At 32.0% G+C, this 26,601-nt stretch overlaps 1 protein-coding gene across 1 annotated transcript in view; it reads left to right on the forward strand.

Annotated features, from left to right (window-relative positions):
* vex (somatomedin B and thrombospondin type 1 domain containing protein vexed) overlaps positions 1-12,445 on the forward strand; it is a 188,962-nt gene extending 176,517 nt beyond the window's left edge. The window contains exons 5-6 of the mRNA XM_077439715.1: positions 9,497-9,573; positions 10,840-12,445. Coding sequence (XP_077295841.1) covers positions 9,497-9,573; positions 10,840-11,093 — 331 coding nt within the window. The 3' untranslated portion in view covers positions 11,094-12,445. The remainder of the gene's footprint in view (positions 1-9,496; positions 9,574-10,839) is intronic.
* The last annotated feature ends 14,156 nt before the right edge of the window (positions 12,446-26,601 follow it).

Consider the following 26,601-nt stretch of genomic DNA (forward strand, 5'->3'; position numbering starts at 1 on the left):
GCCACAACACTACGTTGGTGCAAACTTTACCCTGGTTTGCGTTTGAAACGACTTGACCAAAGTCAGGCCGTATCCGCATCCGATCCAACCAAGATATTTATAGACAAAGGAAGGATACGTAAATATTATGTAGTCCCCCAAAGTGGACTTAACGCTAGTTCGATTTTGCCCATATATCGTATTAAGTTGGCGTAAAACCTTCAAAGGGCCAATTAATACTGCATTGTATTGAGGGAGGGTTTTGGCAAGTGCTATGTCGGCCGCACAACTTAGAGACACGAAGTTAACTTCGACTTAAGTTAAGGTTTTAGTTAGCTCTGGGACAGATTTTCAGGAAACGCCCTTACATGCAAATCAGCCCTCTAGCGCGAGGCGGATCACGAGCTTTAAGCTTCCCAATTAACTTATTAGATTGAGACGCCTCGGGCCAATGTTAGCACAACTGGATGATCAAAAAGTTTCGTCAAAAAGAATTAGCTGCTTAATATTTCAACAATATAGGGAAAACTTAAACATGCTAGGAATCATAATATATTAACAAACATAAGTGTGAGCTAAAAATAGCAACTGTACTGCACTGCTATTGTCTTAACACGTTATATTGGAAAAAACAATCCTACCTACTATGTTACCACTATTTGAATATGATTTCTAAAATTAATTATCTATAACATAGATGTCTCGCTAATTTTTTTATATGGTGACCGGAAAAATGCACTCTCCAGACATACAAAGTTTCAAGGATACTCAAGGAGAACTGACACAATAGAATTCCACAAAAAAGCATCAAAGGGTATTTGTATGTTGTGCGAGGGTGCTAACTTTTTTTTGTGGAATTTTATTGCATAAATTCTTTTTGATCGCCTTTGAAAATTATGACTTCTCGAAACTACACTTCTATTCGGTGCAATTTCGTGCATCTTTCCGGGAACCTTCTTATATATGTATAGTATTTGTATCATGCTTATAAGTCTGGTCACAGTGACGCGTTACAGTATTCTGGTATGTCACTGTGGCAAAAAATATTTAAATAAATAGTCATGATCCGTTTAAGTTGAAACAGCTTTTAAGCCCTTTCGGTGAAAATAGGCGTTCTTTGATTGTAATTCTTCAATTTTATATTAAAGCTAATCTCAAACTGATATTTTAATTACTAAGTAACGTACAGCACTGTTGCGAACACTTAATAAAACAAACAGTTTCAAAAAGTTGAAGCTAGCATTAATTAGTTATAAATATATAATATACAATATTTTGTTTATAATAACCACTCTTCGGGAACTTTTTGATCGCTTTACGTATTCAAAAAAAATTTCGTATAATGTTATGTTCATATCTGGTGAGGTTTTCGTGAGGTTTTTCAGAATTGCGTTTCATCAAACACCAAAAAAATATCTACCCCTGATTGTAACTAGAAAATTGAATTATATATTGTATTCTGGTGAAAATTACATTAGGTACAGATGGTTGGAGATCTGAGTAAATTTTGTCTGATTTAGGGTCGTCACTAGCTACGGTTCAAGGTCGTTAATGATAACAACGTTTATTAAATATGTTAAATTTATATAGCATATATTCTACATATACATAGGTAGTATACAATATGTACTAATGTTGTGCCCATTGATATTATTTTTATTTATTTACATACATATATACCAGGATAGCCTTACAGGTAAATAAATTTTGGTTTTGATACACAATTTGGAAAATAATAAGGATCACTCTAATGTTTGAATCAATACATTTCTTTAAAAAAAAAACATACTTTGTTCCCAAAAGCTCCTTTGTATTTTCGTATTAGATATGATATTCATATTTACTTATACGTACGTAAAATAATGTTTTGTTTATTTCCCCATTTCCACTCACTCTCGGGGTTTATTCAAAATACACGAGACGTTATCGCGACGCAAACTGTTTACATGAGAGATCCTCTGCACTCCTAAAACACACTAAATTTTACTGAGGGCAATCAAAACTCCTCAAACTTTACTCATAACGTGAGAGCGCGTGTGCGGTGAAATTAATTTCAAACTACCTGCTTTTTATCTCAAAAATAGGATAAAATAGTATTAATTACCTATATATGTATGTAACATATGTATCATATGTAAATTAGAGAATAACGAACTGCCTTATACATTTTTGGACTATCTACATATGTAGATTCATATAGGATTTAATGCGTGAAGGGATATGTAATAAGAGTGGACAATAATATATACGTCTACCATAGTGAGGCAACATAATTTTATTATGGCAAAATTGTAATAAGAAGAAGACCTAAATTGGAACCTTGAGGAACACCAGAATGGGTATGGTATTCGGCAGAGACTTTGCCACAGTATGAAACATATTGACTCCGATTCATAAAATTCAATTTGTGAAGGGACACGTGGTAAGAGTGGTCAATGCTTCATACGTCGTTCAATAGAAAGACAACCTAACGAAAATATCAATTTATTTCAAATCTAGCTGAACTTGTATCGTCCGTTTGCCCCAGGATCACTTTATATTGTATAGTGACGGGAAATTTCGGATATTTGTCGCCGGGTATTTCGTTAATCATTCTTTAACTTTGCCTAATGCAAATGGACGCTTATCTAATTTTTCGTCGTCTTCTTCTCTCGCTTCTTCCGTTGGAATTCTCCTTACGAAAAAATACAACGTTGAGCTTTCGCCTGAAAGTTTGTTCGCACTTTTGAAGATTTACTACAATTAATTTGATTGCATTCTTTAAATAAACGCCCCCAGCTCACGAGCGGCTTTGTTGCTGGAGCTTTTCCTTCGAAATAAACGTACACTTTTACGAGGATAATGTTTCGTTTTTAATAACAATAACGATGCCCTAAAGTTTTTACGACCGTCTTAATTCTATTGTCTCTATCGGATGTTCAACTTACTGGGGAATTTAATAAATATTTTTCTATCTGGATGAAACGCGTTAACGACTTTTAAAAGTATGTACGTAGCATTATAGGTTTCATTGCCTAAGCTCAATCTTAGATTCAATTTAATGAAAAATCTTATTAAACGCAACCCACTTATTTTTCTTTCTTTCGAAATCCCATTATTAAAAAATCCAATTTATATTTGATTTTTAATTTGAAAACATCATTTCAATGGCAATTAACTCAGACGAAGAGTTATAAATTAAATTATGCATTTTTCAATCAAGTAATTGTTCTATACATATTCAAACTACAGATATAAAAATGCTTGCTTGTATGTGTTTTTGTATATAGTTTTCAACTTAAGATCAAATTTGATACACTATCCAAGTATCGGAATTGAAATAGAAATTGTTTCATTAAGAACTAAACATCAAAAAAGCAATAATCGACGGACTTTTCATAACCAGCAGCGTAGACTAGTGATTAGTATAATTTGTTTCGAGCAGAGTGGTCACTAGTTCGAGTCCCACTAGAGTCCCGCTGTTGGGCCAGATCTTGGTTTCTGACTCCAGTTCGATGGTTTCCTTTCAGAGTTTACCAATATTTCTGATTATCATTAAAACAGTTCCTGTAAACTGGCATCTCCTTTCCAATCTCTCTTGCAAATCTTAAGTTATTCAATGTCTTGATATCCGCCAATTTATTAAATACGTTCGTCGCTTTGGACCAATCTGTTAAATCGAGTGTACATGTTCGATTGAAATTAATAACATAACATGTCTTTTCATCAAATGAGTTGTTAATCAATAAAATCAATATTGTTTCATCAACTTAAGGATAATACTTCATTTAATGATACAATTGCCCGGAAATGCCGTCTTTACGATTGTACAGATGATTTGTTCTCTAATTCAATCAGTACTTTTAAGTGTAAGGTGAAGAAGCAAATCTCTGGTTGATTCATTGTCATTATTTTATTTATATTTACTATATTTTTGTTATTTTTTTGTTTTTATAATCATCATTATATATGTTCATATACATATATAAAGACGCTAATCTGTGTGTCTGTCTGATATAATATTCGTTTCGATTCGACGTACATATGTACGTCTGAGCTTAACTACTACCAAAACGTATATAGGAATACAATAAAAAAAGAAAAAAGCTTCTATATATACTGATTGCTACCAATGTTTCCACATAGCAGAGAAAATTCATTTAATTAATTAATTTTCATATTGTTCACGTGTATGTACATAGGTAGGTAGTTTTTACCTTTTTTTCATATTAAACAATTAAATCTAATATATAATTTGGAAAGAGACTTTCTATGTACATATGTATGTATATAGGCATGTATGTTTGTATGTACATATGTATCCTTCGTTCGTTCGTTCGTACATCCGTGACGTCATCGAACAAATATTCGATTTACTTTTTTTTCGATTCATAGGCGCCGATTCGATTTTGGGGGGCGCAGAGGGCGTAGCCCTAGACGGTAAATGCTCAGGGGGCGCAGAGGGCGTAGCCCTAGACGGAAAAGGATCAAGGGGGTGCAGAGGGCGTAGCCCTAGACGGGTTACTACTGGCTATTTTTTATTTTTTTAATAAAATATTTACTATTAGATTAGTCATGTTTAAGCGGTTTATATTAAATACCAAGTGAAGCCGGGTAATACATCTAGTATATTATGAATATTAAATTTAATATATTTAAAAGGTATTTAAAAAAATCGACCGCGACGGACGACACATTTTTTTTATTTAATAACTTAATATGCCAACATCCATGCGATGATATATCATCGGTTACAACACTAGTATATACATGTGTATAACCATGGGTTGCTAACTTTAATAGGAATTTGAATATTGTCTTTTTTATATATTTTTTTTTTCTCCGTCTACTTATTTATTATTATATTTTAATTCCGTATGTTTTCCATTATATTTAAAATAAAAATATAATAAAAACTGCCTAGCGGTTTATAATTTTCTTTGAAGAACCACCCCCTTGATGCACAGTATTGAATTAAGAGAAATTTCAAACTAAATAAAACCACATTCAAACCACAAAAATCGTAATAACATATATTTTTTAATATAAAAAAAATTGAGAAGGAGCTTTATTCGATAAAACTCAGTATGTTTGTATTGTGGCAAGCTTTTTCGCAGTTTTTTTATTATTTTTTCAAACATCAGCCACTCGTTGCAAGATCGAAGGGTGTACAAGTAGTGGTTTTGAATACGCGTGTCTCAGATATTGAAAGTGGTGTAAGCTCATGTTGGATAGTCGCAAATGGGTTTCTCGGCGAGTGGGCCCTCGGGGAATGGGACCCTTTCGGGGCCCATTAGGGGGACCGCTGTTGCTGCCTCGTTATGTGCGCGCATACATTCAATATAAAATACAGACTTCCTTTTGCTTTTCTTGTCTTTTTTTTGGGGGGAAAACAATGTCGAGGCAGACGTCTAATTGGTTTCCGCTTGATACGTCCCTCTGCGAGTACGTTCCAAATCGCGTTCTTGATTTCTCCAATCGTCATGCAATTGATTGATGTCGTCCCATCACGTGAATCACGTATAAAACTGACTTTGGTATATGCTATTTGTACATATGAATGCAATCAAAATGTCTCGGCATTTTTAAAAATGATAGTATGGTACTAATTCTTGGGAAAACTCGTAACAGAAAACACATTTCATTTATAGGTATAGGCCTTACAGGTTGATCCCAATGCACCTTCCTGGCCAATTACAAACGATACAGCATTTTTATTATACAAGTCGCTGAATTATGAGACACTAAAAACTCGCAAATCAACGAGACATCTATGAATTGTACATACATTTTATTGTACATTAATCATACTTAAATAGTGGTGAACATAGTAGGTAGGAAGGATTTAGCCAATTTTTAACCGGGAACCGTTTCAACAATGAAATCAGAGAAAATTGGCAAACTCTGATAGGAAACGATCGACTTGGAGTCGCAAATATCCAGGTCTGACCAGCAACACTACAGATATACTCAGTATTTTTTTTTCAATCGAGGTCAGCTCATGGGATCGAACCCGGCGCCTCTCGTTGTTGGGCAAAAGCTTAACGACCGATCTATGCGGCTGGCTAAATCATATTTCTTTTACAGTGAGTCTCACATGAAATTTTAGCATGGTTAATCTAATTTTTAAATACCGATTAACAATACGAATTTTTACATTCAATAATCATCCACAGAGACATCTATGGAGAGCAATCTGGCGAAACTTGAGATATAACAATAGCTCAAGGTTTGCAATAGAAAATTGGATAGGAAAAGCCAATTTTACAGGAACCGTTTCAATGAAAATCAGAAAAATTGGAAAACTCTGATAAGAAACGATCTAGCTGGAGTCACAAACCAAGGTCTGGCCAGCAGCGGGACTCGAACCCATGACCACTCTGCTCGAAAGCATAATATGTAAACCACCAGTCCATGCCACTGGTATATGTACATACGTACACAAAAAAACTATCAAATATATACAATTATATATATAACTAGTGATTTTACCCGGCCTCGCTCGATATTTTTAATATAATCCGCTTAAACATGGCTAATCTAATAGTAAACATTTTATTAAATTTATTTGAATAGTTTTATTTTATATAAATTTATTTGAACATTCATTTGTTTTTTTTATTAAATTGACTGTCACGAACAAACAAATATTCACATATACTAAGTCTCTTCATCTTCGACTTCGCCCCCTGAGCTTTCGCCTCCTTGGCCTTCGCCCCCTGAGCTTTCGCCCCGGGGGCCTTCGAATCCTTTGAATCGAAAAAAAATCGAATCGGCACCTATGAATCGAAAAAAAAAAAAATCGAATGTGTTTTTTCCAACCAACCAACCAATGTTACATATACATATGTATATGTATATACATTTTTCGAAATTATATATTAGATTTAAAAATTAAATATAAAAAATAACATGATCTAAGTCTTGAGTCTCAAGTCTGCGTATTCAAATATTTTTTTACACAAACTAATTTTTTCTTCGACCTACGAATCACATTCGATTCGATTCGATGCGCCAGATTGGGATTCCGTTATAATTCCAATAACATTTTGACCTTTGAAACTTTATAAAGATATTTTAAAGATTAAAATTCGTTATTCGAATAATCGGAATATTTGACAGCTTTAATTGAAAAAAATAAATAAAAAAAATTCTCATCCAATAATTTAATTCCAAACTATTCTGCCACCAAATTAATTATTTGAAGCTTCGTGTATTATAGGTAGAATCAAGAACCTTGGCTTTCACGTTCAAAGTTTGAAATTTGATCACAAAATTAATCTTTATAGTAAAGCCGATTTATATTAATCTTTATAATAAGGTCTAATTTAATAAACAATTTTGAAATTTAGCCGAATTACACACACACATTATAGATCGCTGTTGTCCAGTGTAGTTAATTATTCGGCGAATTGTTAATTCAACGAATTCTCGAGGCGACCAAATGACTTTCAGCCATTTTATTAATAAATTTAGACCGTCCGAAAATTACCATATTTTTATATATCGCTCACAACGACACAAACGTATAATATTACACAACTTTACAAGCATAAAACTCGAAACAAAAAAAAATACCTAGTCTAATTTAAAAGGGTCGTTCAATCCCCGTTATAAAAATATATACACAGACATAACACTCTCTCTTCCGCCGTACATATTTCTTTTTATTTTATTATTCACTCAACATAGGAAAAATGACTTCATATACATACATATATAATACATGAGCGTACCGAGTAGTGTTCCGGCTTTTATTTCATGCTCGCATGACGCATATCTCGCGTACTTTTTACGAGTCGACCTTTTTTCCCTACCCTTCTTGTGAGCATTTATTATATTTTTCATTTTTTAAATTACCCACGGGCCGTAGCCGCGTAATAATATAATATAAGATATGTATACATATATATTCACTATACATAGGTTGATTGTACAAAATCTGTATCATGCAAAAACCAGTTTGCACTCGCTTATGAGAACATTTGACGAACGCTGGATCATACGACCACTAATTTGCACTAATTATATATACAACTAACAGTTTAAGTATTGAAGTCCAACGTGTAGTATTAAGCTTTGCTATATAAATATATAATATTTATGTCGATTTTATTCAAAATTGTAATTGATTGGAAATTGTCTCCCATTATAGCTGTTGTTTCGATTTTTAGTTTATCTTTGTACGTAGTAATAATTCCAACTCGAAATTTTGATTGATTCGAACTTGGAATCGATCACTGATGGCATTTCCATGATTTAGAAAAGATGTGTGTGTCTGTGTATTTCGGGGATTTTTTGAATACCGTTAGTCCTATCGAACTGAAATTTAGTAACAGTTACTGAAATGTTTATTGATACGACATAAATAAGTTGACTGGAAATGGTACCTAAGTTTTTGGATTCAATTATCCCCCAAACCACTGAATTAATCAGACTGATTTTTTTACTTTACATAGAAATTACAAACTTTATACAATAAAAATTTTAAATATTTTTACCTCAACCAGAAGTAGTGCTTTTAATGTGATGAAAATAAAAAAAAAACATTAAACTGAAAGTGGGGTTTTTTCCACACCATTAAATTTCTATTCCTTAACTGTTAACTTAGAGTTGATGAGGTTTTGATTAGGATTCGTTTACCGGAAGTAATAAGTTTTTTTAAAACAATATTTCATTATTTTATTTTGACCTTTTAAATTATTTCTATCTTCTTGATTTTATTTTCGTAACATTTACCGTGTTTTTAAATAATAAAAAAATTTTGAACAAAATCTAACAACCGGGAGTAGAACTTTTGTGTAAATTTCCCTACGTTTGCGCTCAATTTGTATCGAAAATGCTCTCATAGCCAGTATGTATGGATGTGTTTGTATGTTTCAATCAATCAGGAATATTTTTACAATGAATCAATATGAATCTTTCCACAAAAATTCTTATTGGGAACCTTTGTGGAAAGGTGCTTCTGTCAGTAAGCAATGGTTTAAGGTACCAGTTGTAATCCATCCCATCTTTAATTCCAAATGTATAGCTTTAATTTTTTTCCAAAACCATCACTTGAAATATCAACGTTCAATATACTAGTTGAAGATAGTTCTCGTAAAGAAAAAATGACTGAATTTTCTAATATGAAAAAAATGTGGTAAACGTTATTAAAAAATGATTCATTAATTCCTCGCTGTACGGATACGTAAAGCTAAAAAGGTCGTTAGAACTGATTTTTCAGCTCCTCCTATGTTATTCAAATTCGACGAACAGACGCTTCTGTATTTAAATCAGGGTCTTTTTTATAACTTTTTCCACCCCATTCCTCCCCCTTCAACCTTCCAGCCTTCGTCTTCTTTTTCTTCTTCTTCTTAACTTGAAATATTATTCGCAGCGTTAACGCTTAAAGAATTTCGTCTCCGACGCGACAAAAAGAACGAATCACTTTATTTCATAATGCGCATAATGAGTCACAGTTCGTTTTAATGTACCGTAATACATAACGTGTATAAATATACTGAATAATACAAATGCGTGTATCTTATTGTTGCAGGTACTGTGTCGAGTTCGAAATATTGAAAGCGTCGAAAGCTTGCCGAAAAGAAACATCGTATAAAGCACTTCAAGAAGGTGAGTCATTATTTTACTATAATACATAAATAAATATAATTCATAGTCACCATGACAGTATGTTCTGCATTTAGTTGATTATATAAAACTCACTATGTCACAATGAAGTGGTATTGAAAAATATTTATTTGTATTTGTCATGTGTGTGAAATTGTCACAAGGTTCTAGTGGAACACTTTTGTCATATCAAAGAATTCATGTTTCATATCAAAGATATTTTTCGGATTTTTTTGGGTTTAACATTAAGATTGATACTCAAAAAAGCTCTCAACATTTTTTTTATATTGAAAATAATGACAGGGACATGAAATAAATTATGATTTTTTGAAAGGACCGCTTTAAATGGGAGTTCCAGGCAAAATGGCAGCTTGAACTCTAATTATTCATTCACGAGAATTATTTTTTTTAAATGTTAAAAAAATCATGCTTATTTTAAAAAATATAGATACACATATGTTCATATATGATGAAAAACCAATTTTAATAAATTTGTGTCGAGATAAAATTGGTTGAAGGCACAAGACATTCTTTCAAATGAATGAATATTTTTTATTTAACGTTTTTTTTTATACAATGCTACTAATTCCCACCGTAGTATATCCTAAATTTTCATTTTTACTTTAACATAACGTACTATGTACATACTATGTATGTATATGGTTATCCATAGTGAGGCTCTGCAGGGAACGTAATTTTACTATGGAAAAATTGTAATAAGCAGGGGACCTAAATTGGAACCTTGAGGAACACCAGAATGAGTAGATGGGTAGGGTATTCGTCAAAAACCTTGCCGCAGTATGACACATATTGCATATGATTCAATTTGTGAAGGGACACATAGTAAGGATGTGTAATAGTCTTAAAATCGTTCAAAAAAACACAACCTTACGAAAATAATTTAATTTCAAATCTAAGTAAACTTGGGTGGTTCGTTTGCCCCAGGATCACTATATAGTGTGTAGAGACGGCATTCTTTAACTTTGCCTAATACAAATGGACGCAATTTTTTGTCGAGATAAATTGATTGGTTGAAGGCACAAGACATTGTTGAAAATTAGTGATTTTTTTTCATTTAACGTTCTCTTGATACGATGCTACTAATTCCATTGTGGGATATCCCAAATTTTCATTTTCTCTTTGATCTAATGTACTTTTTACATACATATGTATGTATATGGTTATCAATAGTGAGGCCCTGGAGGAATTTTACTATGGAAAAATTATAATAAAAAGAAAATATATACTTATGTAAATATGTATTTGCAGGTGAACGAGTCTGCGTCCGATGCGAGAGCGAAGCCTTGCGCAAAAGCCTCGACTGGAGATGCCAAGGTCACGGTGTCATGTCAAGGTCGACCAGATTTTCAGCCCTCTCTGCACCCCACTGCCATGGAAAATGGCTCAGAATCACCCCAGATGACGACGATGACTATCCAATGGGTGGCAGCAACTCGACCAATTCAGAGAGCTGTGCTGTAAAATCGTGCTCCAAGAACGGACCTCAGTTTATCTTTGTCTAAATTTTACAGAATCCTACATTTTATTGGTTTTTTTTTTCAAAACATATTATAATTGTCATTTTATCACATCCGTAGAACAAGTTTAATTTGAATCAATAAAGCATACACTTTAATGTACGCGTGACGTCACACTATGAGATATAATAGACTGGCATTTAAATCTACATATCGTGAAGTCACGTTTTCGAAATATCACTCTTTGTCTTATATTATATAATATAAGCCACTATTTATTTCAAATCATTGATTAAAAGTCTATATTTGGTTCAAAAACATCAACACTTCTATTGTGTAAAAATGCTTTTATGTTACATGGTTTTATAAAGTTTCATTCTAAGTAATGAATATTGTTTAGTTGATATGGTAACCAAATAATTCAATTTTTATAGAATATCGTATTGTCATTGGAATGCAGTGCAATATTAATAAAATTGATTTCAAAATTTTAACTACACAAACAGAAATTCAGCATTGAAGTTATTAAGTATTCTTATTTCAATGTATGTATGTTTATTTTTAATTTAAATTTATATTTTGAGATACCACGTGTATATTTTATTCAATTCTTTGGTTGAAAATTTTATATGTATAATTCATATATACGTATATGATATTTTTATATTGTAATGAGTTTTTTGTCGAGTGATCTAACCATATAAATGTACGATATTTTAATTATTCTGTCTATTAACTAGAGTTTGCCAAATCTTTCGTACGTTATTTATTTTAATCGTTTTTATACATGAAAAATATTTAAAAACGCATGTTTCGACCATTTTCCTATAAAAAATGGACTCACGAAATTCTAAATCATTGAAATCGCATCAGCAAAAGATCACAATAATAAAGTTAAAAAATAAATAATTTCACTGATAGAAAAAATTAATGAATAAATTACAATTTGTTCAGTAGTGGTGAATTGCATAGAGCAATAATCAAAATAAAATAAATAAATAAACATTGCAAAATTCACGATGAGCATACATACTCGTACATGTACGATGAATTATTTTTTTAACGTGTATCAATGGTCGTAATTTTAAAACGTTTTATTGTAATTTTATATAAATGATGAAGTGTTATATCAGAATAATCATATCCCCCTTGATTATAATTAAATGAAAAAAAAAATGACTAGATATACTTATATAATATATTAATAATTATTATGTAAACAAACAACATAGATTATAGCGGTTAACCCGAAAAATAATTAAATATGAAAGCAGCAATTGTCGGATTATTATTACAATAATATAAAGTTAGTTATTACTTGTATGTTTAAACAACAATCACAATTGTATATAGTACTAATTGATAATTGAATGAATAAAGAACGAAAGCATTTATTTAAAAAAATATCACTCTTTCATTTCATACACCAGGATTACTAAACTATTTTTTTTTTAACTAAAGATCGTCTGAGCAACGCCAGGCAATTTAGCTGGTATCTAAATACATATATACACACATATATACATACATGTAATAAAAATATGAATATTGGATGTCCGTTTTAAAATCTACAGTTTATTCAATTTGGACTCACCAAATTTTATACTCTTTGTATCTTTCACCAAATTTGACTTATAATCAAAAAAGATTTTTAACCCCCCCCCCCCCCCCCCCAACAGGTAACCTCAATACGCCTTCCTGGCCAGAAACATTGTACATTTGATACAAGTATTATTAGTATTATACAAAGTAAATACATATCAAACTCGAGATTTTGCGAGAATATGGGTAAAGTTGCTGATTTGTTGGAACCGTTTCAATGAAAATCGGATAAATTGGCAAACTCTGATAGGAAACGATCGAGCTGGAGTCACAAATCAAAGGTCTGGCAAGTAGAAACCAGTGGGATTTGAACCCGTGACCGCTTTGTTCAAAGCACTATATGCTAACCACTAGTCTATTCTGCTGGTTAAACTATTCATGCATAGACATGAAACATTTTAATTTCATCTACAAACATTTTTTTTGTGTTTCCAAACAGGAACAACCACCAAAAACTTGGAACTAATTTTTTAATTACATTTTCTTTGTGATTTAATAATATTTAATAACTTGTCTAGTGGTTTAAAGTGAAAGTGATAAACGACGTTAATAATATTCTGCATAGCAAAAACCACTAGAAATAATTTTCCTTTGATAGTTTTTCCATCATCGTACCGTAATTAGTTTATAGCACACAAACTTTATAAAATATGTTTATATTTTATTTACGTACGCATAAACTCATACATGTAATTCTGACAAAACAAGAAGTACAATTTTATTTAACTTATGACTACCATTTATTCGTATACGAAATTTCAACTCCATTAATTGTAACACAAATCAAAAGAAAATTTACAAAGAGGAGACGGTTTGAAACTGTTCCTCAGAAACTATGTACATATGTAGCTCATATGCACCTACTAATTTTGATTTCATTGATATTTGAAATTTGTATATGGTACTGTTGCGTAGGGGTGGGTGGAGGATCCAAGTAAAAGGCCAACAGTCGTCTCACAGCATTTATTGATGATTAAGGAGATACACGCACTGGCAGTGCTCAGTCCAGAATGACATGATATCGCCTACGTACCGCCTTATAAAGGGTAGATCTCTCAGGACGCCTAATCTGTTTACCTGTTGTATAGTCACGTATTCGGATATGTATTTCCACGACATTGGGTCTCCCCGTACCGATTCTAAGAAATAACTAATAACGGTCATTGTTTAGCCTAAATGCACTTAGAGTCCAGATATAATCCATGGAAGTAAGTGCATGCACTTAGTTAATCCGATAACAGATATCCGTTGGTCCAAGTGCAATTCGCTCAATCCGCGGCGTACGTAACAGTAGATATGAACATATTTGGTTAGTTTCGATTTGAGGTCTATCGACCGGTCACGACACTATGGTATAAATTAAATATATGTATTGTTTCGTAGGGGTGGGTGGAGGATCCAAATAAAAGGCCAAAGTCGCTTCACAGCATTTAGTGAACGCCTTGGTATGGCCTAAGTACCTGCTTATAAAGGACAGATCACTCAGTGCATCTTCCTCGACAAGTTTGTTTACCTATTGTTATAGTCTTTTATTATTACACGTATTAGATATGCAGTCTCACGGTCTCGGCATGCAGTCCCACGCTTTCGCGCTGTCAGTTCTGAGAACTCTAGCGGGAAGTGACTGGCTGCCGTTCTCGACCACTAAGTCCATTCGGGGGTCTCCATTGTTAGCCGACAGCACTTAAACCTGGAGATAATCCTCGAAAACTAATTATAACGGCGGTTCCTTTTAGCATATGCTATAGTATTTAATAAAATATGTGAAAGTCGAATGTTTTATGAACACAATCCTTCAAATTTTGATACTTCGTATATGTATGAATGTGGATACAGTAACATATGAATTCGAGATATCGAGATTCTCAACACGCCATTCAAATATTTCGAATTGAATGTTGTTCGAAACATTTTTTTCAGACGCCTGAAAGTTTTCACGTAACGCGTTTTAATTAGGCAAGTTCGCCGAGGCGAAGTTATTTGCACGCATTCGTCAAAGGTCTTTTGCAGAAATTAATTGGTTCAGTCGATTCATATTAATTTACTCGTGCATTTTGTACGAGTGAAAGTTTACGGTCAAAGCTTCGCAAAAACTTTCCTTTAAAGTCAAACATAATATGTACATATATTTGACGTGCAAATAAACTGTGCAAATAGCGCCAAGTTCGCAACTTGATAATTGAAACGTAACTTGCTTGTTTTTAAATGACGATACCAATTCTGAGAGATACAATCGTTAAAATTATTGTCGAAACAAAGATTAACCGATCGATGAAGGCTACCACTTGTTGAAGTTTAACGCTTTGCTTACTTTCCAATTATAAATTTGTCAATGTATTAAGCAACATGGAAATGAGAATTGTGAAAGCCTGAATTAAAATTAATAAGAGAAGGGTTTGAATTGCTCTCTCTCTCTCTTTTATTATTACTTTGAGTTTTAGAATGAAAATTCAAAGAGATGTAAAATATTTTACGAAACCTTTTGGACCAGTGATTTGCAAGGGATCATTCAATTCAATCATCATTTCAAACTGATTGACGATATAAGCCAGCAGTATGGCTTAATGGTAGCGTGTATGTTTAGCACCAAGGGTTCGATCCGCCATACTGCTGGTTTGATTTGGGGATATTTGTGACTCCAAATCGATTGTTTCTTATCAGATTTACCAATTTTATCTGATCAATGTTGAAACGGTTCCTCAAAATTGGCAAAAAATCATCTTTCCCGCTGTCACAAATCTTCTGTATGTATTGTGTGTATAATTTATAAAAAATATGTACAAATCAAAATCCATAGATGTTTCAATGGATTAATTATGTAATTAATTATTATTTCGTGTTCTTCAGCTTCTGGAAATACAGTGATTTATTTAATAATAAAATTCTGCATTTTTTGTAATTAATTGTCCAGGAAGGCGCGTTGGGGTCTTCCTGTCAAGCTTTCCTGCCAAATATCTATGTAAAAATAAAAATAAAATAAAAAATTCGGGTGTGACCAACCCATGAATTTATCTATATATTTGAGGAATATAAGAAGGTTACAAAACAAAATTCGATATTGAACTGATGACTATGATAGTGATACAAATTGACCGCAAATGTATGGAAACTTGTACAAAACAAAAGTTCTACTTCCGGTTGTCAGATTTTGTTTAAATTTTTTTTTATTACCAAAAATCACTACCAGTATTATACTCATTAAATATCAAGAAAATAAATATAATTTTGCAGGTCAAAATAAAATAATGAAATATTGTTTTAAAAAAAAATACTACTTCCGGTTAACAAATTCTGACCAAAAGCCTACCAGCTCTAAGTTAGTATATAAAAGATAGAAATATAAATTTTCAGCTTAATACGTTCGGGGGTGTGGACAGAGTAGTGGGCACAACATTTTTGACCTTTCTACGAGGAAAAAATCCCACTTCCGGTTTATTAAATTAAGTGATTTTTTTTTTATTTTTACTTAAAACTACTATTTTTATTATACACAATAAATATCAAGAAGCTTAAAACAATTTAAAAGGTCAAAATAAAATAATTGAAAAATAATGAATTATTGTTTTAAAAAAAAATACTACTTCCGGTTTACGAATTCTGACCAAAACCCTACCAGATCTAAGTTAGTACATAAAGGATAGAAATATAAATTTTCAGCTTAATACGTTCAGGAGTGTGGACAGAGTAGTGGGCACAACATTTTTGACCTTTCTACGAGGAAAAAATCCCACTTCCGGTTCAATTAATTAAGTGATTTTTTTTTATTTTTACTTAAAATTACTATTTTTATTATACACAATAAATATCAAGAAGCTTAAAACAATTTAAAAGGTCAAAATAAAATAATGAAATATTGTTTTAAAAAAAAATACTACTTCCGGTTTACGAATTCTGACCAAAACCCTACCAGCTTTAAGTTAGTACATAAAGGATAGAAATATAAATTTTCAGCTTAATACGTTCAGGGATGTGGACAGAGTAGTGGGCACAACATTTTCAACCTTCCTAAGTGAAAAAATCCCACTTCCGGTTTATAAAATTTAATAATTTTTTTTTATTTTCATTACATTGCTACAAGAATTATACTTGAATTTTTTTGTGACGAACACACATGTTTAAGGGGTCGAAAAAAATAGTGGAAGAAAAATCGAACAAGAGTAAACTGCCACTTTTGGTTGACAGATACTTACAAAATTTAATTTGTAACTTTGTATTAAGCTTAAACTTTTAGATATGAAATTTCAGTTCAATTAAACAAAAGTTTTCTGAGAAAAACATAAAAAACCTCGATTCTCTAGAGTAAAAGTACTACTTCCGGTTCAGATAGAAATATTTAAAAAATATAAGGTTATAAAAATTATTATTTCTATCATATTTAAAAAAAAATCAGTCTGATTCAGTTAGTGGTTTGGAAGATAATTGAATTCAAAAACTTAAAAAAAAGAGGTACCTCCCCTTATAGGTATAAGGGGAGGTACCATTTCCGGTCAACTTAAAAATTTGAAAAAAAATTACGACGTGTCGATAAGAATTTCATTAACCGATACTAAGTTTCAGTTCGATAGGACTAACGGTATTAAAATATCCCCAAAATACACACACACAGACACAGACACACACACACACATTTTTTCTAGATCATGAAAACGTGATCAGTGATCGATTCTGAGTTCGAATCAGTCAAAATCTCGAGTTCGAATTTTCGCATGATCTCAAAACTTCATCTATTGTTACTACGTACATAGATAAAGTAATAAAAATAAAAATATACATAGTTAAAAACGTCGACGACTGACGATTTATTTATCTATGAATCAATAAATTATTTGATTAGATTTGTATATTAAGTATGTCTAGCAAATATTTCAACACGTATGAACTTTTTGAAGGTAAAATATGCGGGGTAAAAAATTCCATTATGTGAAATATGCGAAGTCAAAAACAAAAAGGTTTGGAACCGCAGTTGTTAACACAATATTACTGTTTCACTTTTATTGTGCTAATTTCTAAATGTACAAACGTTTTATATAAACAATTTCAATTTAAGGTATTTTCAATGAGAGTATTCATAAAAAAAATCACAAACGATGTAAATTTTTTGTGCGAAATGCGAAATATCTCTCCGCCTTTATATTTTTAGCACAGTACCTTACCTTTGAATAAAACGATTCGACAAAAACATAAGAGAGATATTAAATTAGAGTTATTTTCAAAAATCACATACCTGTATATACATACATACGTATGTACATAATTTAATGTAACAAAGGTACATACATATGACATTCGAAAAATACATATAATATTTAAAAAAAAAACTATCCAAGTACGATCTCTGCAAATTCAATTTATTATACGCATTGACATTCAAAGGCATTTTTTATGAATACATATTTCTTTTCAGTCACTACGACAATACATTTATACTACATTTACTATAATACAAATACATTTTAAGCTTTCACAATATAAACCCACCAAAGTTGGTTTTCTATCTCTTGATACTTCGACTTTTTTTATAAATCAATTTATATTTTTCCATGATGTAATAATGAGCTACCCCTTGGTGACGTCTATGGTATTAATCTTGTAAATATACTTATATGAATTTATAGATTATAAATTTAATGAGGAACTGCTTCAACAATGAAATGAGATAAATTGGCAAACTCTAACAAGAAACGACAGACTTGGAGTCACAAATATCCAAGTCTGACAAGCAGCACTGCGGAAATATTCCGAATAAAATCTCTTCGATCGAGGTCAACCCGGAGCTTGAACCCGGAAACCTCTCGTTGTTATTATTAGTACAATCAATCTTAAATTACATATGTTTTGGCCGGGACAGTCGGCCGGGACGTTTTTACGAGCTTTGCATTCGTCCCGTCGTTTTCATAAAACTGTTTGATTTGTCCGTCCACATAAGTATTACCAAGAAGAATTTTACTATACATATATTTCCATATTATTCTTTGTTTTCCCAAATCAATTTGTTTACCAAAAAGAAATATTTTTATATAAATATACATTTACATACAATATATTCCATTTAAAGTGACATTTAAATATTTTGTAACAGAAATGTGGAGTGTCCCGTTTTGAGTCGGTAAATATGGTTACCCTAACTTATGTACATCATTTATTTATTTATTTATTTTAAACAGACCATTGTGGGATTACAGGAATTCCTAAAGCGCCACAATGGTCAAAAAATAGAACACAAAAAAAAAAAAAAAAAAATTAATACATAACGAAAATAATATACTAATCAATATTTCATGATACTCACTATATAAAAATTCACTGAAAAAGAACACTGAGACCTTTGAAGATTATTTTTCCAAATTCTAACCACCTGGGATAAGGTACGTGGATATGCCCGGCAATATCAACTAGTCTATATAATGTTCGTGTTTTGTTTTTTGTGTCTACTTGATTTTTTGTTTTATACTTTTCCGCTATACAAAACAATAGGTTTCAACGTTTTGGAAGAGCTTGGAACACGAAATTTTAGATTTCAGAACAGTGTCTCTCAAGCGTGATGATTAGACGACTTTTCTGCGACCACCAACCTATGAAAAGTATCAAAGTATAAATGGACCATAGTTCTGGATGAAATTAAGGGTATTCGAAAATCTTTTTTTTTCTTTTATTAAAATAAATCCCCCCCTATCGTCAAAATGAATAAATAGTTGGTGCTCGTGAACCGCTGGTTTACCTTTAGTAATCGCCTAATGACGCGTTTGCGCCAAAAAGGCCTCGACGTATGAACAAGCTGTATATAACAGCCAATAAGGTATCGCGACCCATCAACCAATGATCTCTCTGCGTTGAGTGTACACGCTGGGGTATAAATATTAGGCGGTTTTAGTCCGTGCTTCATTCGGAGTTGGCAGGCCGACAGATCACTAAACAATAAACTTCAACTACAACTACTGTGTACCTTTCACTCCAAGCCCGTAAACCCCTCTACACGTCCACGCAACACTAGTTTTCATTTTAAATCACATTTGTGAAATTTCGCGTGAGAACTACTGCCCTCAATAGGTTTCAAAAGGATCGGAGCCCGATATAGAAAGGCTTCCATACAAAAATTCTGGCGACACCGACATTTATTTTATATATTTAAGTGAATTTTCTTACTACAATATATGTATGTATTGAAATAAAAATAAATTTCAACACATAAATAAGTCTTAATGCAAGGACTGAAAGCGCCGTATGCGCTAATCGACCATATTCATTTTCCAGCTTGCCGAAAGTCCGAATGCAATCGTGCAAATCTCGCCATTTGTAAAAAGGATTTGCGTACGGCCCTATTAATAAATGGGTCTTAACGACGGGACACGTTTCCTTTTCCCGTTTCATTTCTCCCTCTCTCTCTCTCTCTCTCTCTCGTGTACCATATTTACGATATTTCCTTGTTTTCGTCGTGTCCGAAATTTTACCTGTTTGCCGCGTAAATTACGGCACATTTAATCCGAGAGCAAAATGACCCCCGAAAATACAAAAGCTTCCGACGAAAATAATATCGTAATTCCAAACCGTAAAATGCGTAACACATTGTGCAAATTTAACTGCAGAGAAAAACCAATTGACTGTTGAATTTTCGTCACGCGGAAAAATCCCGCAAACAACACTCGATTTTCTTCGTTTTCATTTTACAAAAATACAAGCCTTAAATACTCGAATTTAAAAATGACCCATATTTTTATACGGTCATTTATAAAAGGGGTTTTATTCCAATCTTATTTTGTTTTTATTTTATTAAACAATATATACCACAGTGTATTTACAAGTTACCCCAATATGACATTGTAACCAGGTACATAAATAAGACACATTTTCCATATATGTACATATAAACATACATACATATAAAATATATAAAAAGTTTAATTTTATTTAACAAACATTCACATGTTCCCCATTTAAAGAAAAAAATCGAGAAGAAAATAAAAAAAAATTAAAATTAAAAATTAAAAATTTAGATAAAGTAAAAACATTGATAAAGTAAAAACGTCATCAGCATGTATTAAAAAAAATGAATCCGAAATAACCATGCCGATATCATTTATAAAAATTGAAAAAAGCAGTGGTCCCAGATTAGAGCCTTGAGGCACACCAGATTTGAGGTACTCAAGTTAGGTTTTTTTTAGAATTATTAGCTCAAAATTATGAGACATTAAAAATTTCGACCAAATAGTTGGTTTAATTTAATAATATAAAATATGAATATTACTTACTTTTGAAGAAATTTAGTTTCTTATCCGATCGATTTCAAACTTTGCCGTTTTCAAATTTTAATATGTTTTATTTAATACAGTATGTATTGTATTCCTATAAATATCCCACGTTTTATTGGCAAAAAATACAGAACATATTACGGTTCAAATTTGGAAAAGGCCTATAAAAAGTACGTTTGACATGTCTATATTAACTTTCAGCATAGTAATACACGGAACATAATACGTAAATCGAAACATAAACGTAACTTCAAAAAGAAATTTTGCGCACGAATCGAATTCCAATAAAATAAAAATGTGTCAGTGGAAAATCGTGTAATAATAATTAAAAAAAAATCATAGCTTTGCGTGATCGCACAAAATCCGAATTTTCGCACACAAAAACACATTAGTAAAACACATATAATAAACACACTGTACGGAGATAATTGAATAAAAGCGAATCCTTCCCCATCCCTTTACGTCTCCCACTTGCGTATAAACAAACATACATATAATTTTATGTATAAAACTGGAATAAAAATACTGAGGATTTATATTGAATAAAAAAATACACACATTTTTATACGTAGGTATGTATAATAGGAAAAATGTTGGGCTTAATGTCGGTGATAAATTATATTTCCTTAAGCACGAGTCATAAGTGTACCGCTTTTTTGGATAAGCCTTAGGCACATATTATACTATAAATATACATATACATATATACACATTTTCCGAACAAGGAATTCGGAGGTTCCGTGAAGAAAATAAATCATCGATTCGATGCCGCAATTTCCCGGATACGGTTAACGATTTTCATTAAATTATTGTTGAAATTTTCCCACACGCATATAATAGATGTGTAGTATAATATCGGTATATATCAAGTCTCGGGCAGATGTGGAAAAGATGCCTATTCCACATTCTTTTTTAAACCACGGTGGAAAACTCTGAAGGAAATCCTCGCAGAACCCTCTCGGAATGTCAGATTTCATTTTTTATCGTGCGTGTTTGTAATATCTACGATCTTTCTGAGCAAACTTCGAGGTATTCAAGAAATGTCTTATCGCTTTTTGGTACACTTTTAAACATCCTTTAAATATTTTACGCGTACGTTCACATTTGAGAAATACATATACTTACATATAATCCAACGGTGGGAAAATTTTATCGAATCTAAAAACTTGATTTATAGGACTCTAGATATATTGCTGGAATACCAATTGCTTGAATGTCATATTACCTAAAGAGAAAAAAAATTATACTATACTATATTTAGAAAGTTTCAATATTCAAATGTATACCATATCATATATCATACATCATACCTCATAATAAATATTTATTTATTTATTTTACATACATATGTATGTACATATACGTATGTATATCAGGAAGGCCTAACAGGTTCACCCCAATGCTAGCCAATTACAAACATAACAGCATTTTTTATTACATAAATCTCTGAATTTCGAGATGCTGAAAAACACCAAATCAACAATTAATTAATTAATTAATTAATTAATCCATAGAAAAATCTATGGATTTAGACTTGTACATAAATTTTTACATATTGTACATAAATGAGCCAGCAGTTTGGCTTAGTGGTAGCGTATATATTTAGCACCACTGAGGTCAAAGTTTTGAGTCCTCGCCATCTGCTGGTTAGATTTGGGGGTTTTGTGACTCCAAATCGATCGTTTCTCTATCATAGTTTGCCAATTTTATCTGATCATTGCTGAAACGGTTCCTGAAAATTGTTATTAGATCTATTCCTGTTGTCACAAAATCTGCCTGTGTATAATTTGTGATAATTGTGCATAGTAATCTGAAATCTATAGAAATCTCTATAATTTCGTATTTATTATATGTATAAAAATTGTACACAAAAAAAATATAAAAATAATCCATAGATGTCTCTATGATTATTATTTATGATTAATTGTTATATGCTATATATTCTGATTGTATATGTATTACTGTATTTCGTTAACGTACACCCGTCGCATTAGAGCAAATCTGTAATGACGAGTGTATATTGATTTGTAACAATAAAAAAATAAAAAAAAATTCAGATACATACATAGTGACATACATAGGGTAGGGTGGTTTTTGTCAATTTGATAGAGGAACCGTTTCAACAATGAAATCAGATAAATTGTTTCATACAATACGATCAGTAAACATCGAATACAATACGATTAATAAACATTTTTATACAACAAAACGAATTTATACAGTAAAAATCCACAGAGACATCCATGGAGAGAAACTCGGTGAATCCTGAGATATAACACAATAACTCAAGATTTCGCGATAGAAATGGGGAGAGAAAGCCAATTTTGCAGGAATCGTTTCAATGAAAATCAAAAAAATTGCCAAACTCTGATAGGAAACGACCGACCTGGTTACAAACCAAAGTGTAGCCAGCAGCAAGCAGTATGACTCGAACTCAATCACCACACTGAACTATTATTATGTACTAGTATTATTATTACCATAACCACTAGTCTATGCTGCTGGCTTGTTTATTTATTAAATTTAACGTCACGGATTCTACCACCCAAACCTTATATACATACAAAGTCTCTTTCGAAATTATATATTAGATGTACTATATATGTCACCAAGGGAATAACATATGTATAAACATAACCAGTGACATTTTCAGGGTTGGTTTTATTCATTTAAGATTAGATTATTAAGGTTGGTATTATTTAAGGGTTAGGATAGGTTAGGTTAAGTAAGGGTTGGCTCTATCAATTTAAGATTGGGTTGTTAGGATTAAATTTATTAGAGTTAAACGTGTGTAAATTCATTGTTTGATACATTTTCACTGCTTGAATTGGAGAAAATATATTTTCACTTGAAATATGCTTTCACTGTAAAATACATATATAAAACAATCCAGTCTGTATCTGAAAAAATAGAATTTGAACTGACACTTTTATTGCGAAAAATCATCATACATAAATCTGTAATGGTCAATTGAATGTTTTTTTATTGTAAAATATTATAGAGCATTTGTTATTTAAATGTTGACTTGGTCAACTTTTTCATTAAAGAAAATAATAATAAACAATATTTGAGGTACAAAATAGCGTGATTGTCAGTAGTGGGTGTGTCGACGATGATTAATCCTTTTGTTGCCCTTATTACGTCATACGATTCATAAGTTGACGAACAGTTTTAAACAATATTAATACTAATTAACGCAAACACAGTATTAAATTAAGCATGGGAAATGTGGTGAAAACAATTTGTTGTGACGAACTTTGAAATTCTACTACTGTAGTTCCTTTTTGAACTCCTTTTTTGAAAGAATTTTTGAAATATTTTATTTTATTTTAATTTTTCATAGATAAACCAGAAAGCTTAAACAGGTAAACCCCAATGCGCCTTCCTGTACAATTAATTATAAAAAATGCATTTTATTCTTACATAAATCACTGTATTTTCAGAAGCTGAAGAACACGAAATAACAATTAATTAATTAATTAATTACATAATTGAGACATCTATGGATTTTGATTTGTACATAATTTTTACAAATTATACACACAATAAATACAGAAAATTTGTGACAACAGGAAAGATGATTTTTCGTCAATTTTGAGGAACCGTTTCAACAATGATCAGATAAAATTGGCAAAATCTAATAAGAAACGATCGATTTGGAGTCACAAATACCCCCAAATCTAACCAGCAGTATGGCGGATCGAACCCACTGATCACTTGGTGCTAAACATACACGATACCATTAAGCCATAATGCTGCCAATATATACATAAATGACACTTAAATGCAGTGGAGAATTTATATATCAATTTTTACATGTACATAAATCAAATTCAGATATTTGTGACATATCGGTTAGGATGATTTTTGCCTATTTGATGGAGGAACCGTTTCAACAATGAAATCAGATAAATTGGCAAACTCTGATAAGAAACGATCGACTTAGAGTCACAGATATCCAAATCTGACAAGCAGCATTAAAGATTAGCATGGGACTGAAACTGGTAACCTCTCGGTATTAAATATAAACGCAGCCAGCGAGCCATACTACTGGCTATATATTTAATAATAAAGCTAATATAAGAAGAATTTATGAAAATAGTGGTATAATATTGATTTTGGAACTGTCAGTGATTCAATTCTGGCACGCTTGACACTAATTCGCTACCCCTGAATCATGCCATTCATTGGGGAATGATTGGCCACAATTCCCGTACAAAACAATTTAATCATTCTACGACCAAAAATAGATCCTAATAAAAAAATTATATTTATATGATTGCATTAGCCCATTTGTTCCGAAAATGATTTCCTTCATTACATACACACACCCTTTAGCGTTCCCACGGGATAGGAGTCGCGTTAAATTAGTGTGCCGCAATAAATCAGGTGCGGTTCGGAGGGGGACGTTTATCTTTTGAAAAAGTGGCAAGCCCAAAATCAAACTGTTCATAAATCGGAGGACATATCCTGCAGGAAGTGCCGAGCACGCCGGCTAGTAATTTATTAAGGACGAAAGTCCTGAGCCGGGTTAATTGTCCAGATTATCTAATGTCGGGCCGTTCGTTCGTCGGCCGACAATTCGCACCAGGCGAAACCGATTAATAGATCCGAAAAGTGGGATCTACGCGATCTAGGATCCCAATCCTGGTTGTAGATAACGCAAACAAACCACCCCCTATCCTCCCCCCACCTACATATCGTTTACCCGTACCGCAGCTTCCGGGTCGTTACCGGCGACGCTCATATGGGAAATCCAGTCTACGAAATGCCATTAAGCCTTATTGTATGGATACGTATTGTTGGGTATGATATGTATTTTAGGTGTGCTTTTCTCGATACAAAATATCTATGTGACTTTTTTATATAAAATATACTATTTGCTCATTTTTTCATTAAATACCGATTAAAAATGACAGTTTTCAAAATTGGAAAACATATGGAATTTTCATTTTATACTTTTACTTATCGTTTTTCTCCAATTCCTAAACAAATATTCGGATGTGACCAATCCACACCTTTTACTATGTATTTGAAGAATATAAGAATGGCAAAAAACAAAATTGAATAATTAAACATACATACATTAGCCAGCAGTTTGGCTTAATGGTAGCGTAAATATTTAGCACCACTGAGGTCAAAGGTTTGAGTCCTCGCCAAATCTGCTGGTTAGATTTGGGGGTTTTGTGACTCCAAATCGATCGTTTCTCTATCAGAGTTTGCCAATTTTATCTGATCATTGCTGAAACGGTTCCTGAAAATTGGTATTGGAAGATCTATTCCTTTTGTCACAAAAAATCTGCCTGTGTATAATTTGTAATAATTATGCACAGTAATCTGAAATCTATAGATATCTCTTTAGACATCTCTATAATTTCGTATTTATTATATGTATAAAAAAAAATTGTACACAAAAAAATCTAAAAATAATCCATAGATGTCTCTATGATTATTATTTCTGATTAATTATTATGCTATATATTCTGATCGTATATGTATTACTGTATTTCTGATTTCTGATTGTTTATGTATTCTTTATTTCGTTTACGTATACCCGTCACATTGGAGCGATCTGTAATGACGAGTGTATATTGATTTGTAACAATAAAAATAAAAGACACATTTACACATACCGGCTTTGAGAGAATTTTCGATAAAAAATTGAGCGCAAATGTAACGAAACTTACACAAGACAAATGTTCTAC

The sequence above is a fragment of the Arctopsyche grandis genome, chromosome 10 (genome assembly GCF_051622035.1).
Source record: "Arctopsyche grandis isolate Sample6627 chromosome 10, ASM5162203v2, whole genome shotgun sequence".
Taxonomy (NCBI): Eukaryota; Metazoa; Arthropoda; class Insecta; order Trichoptera; family Hydropsychidae; genus Arctopsyche; species Arctopsyche grandis.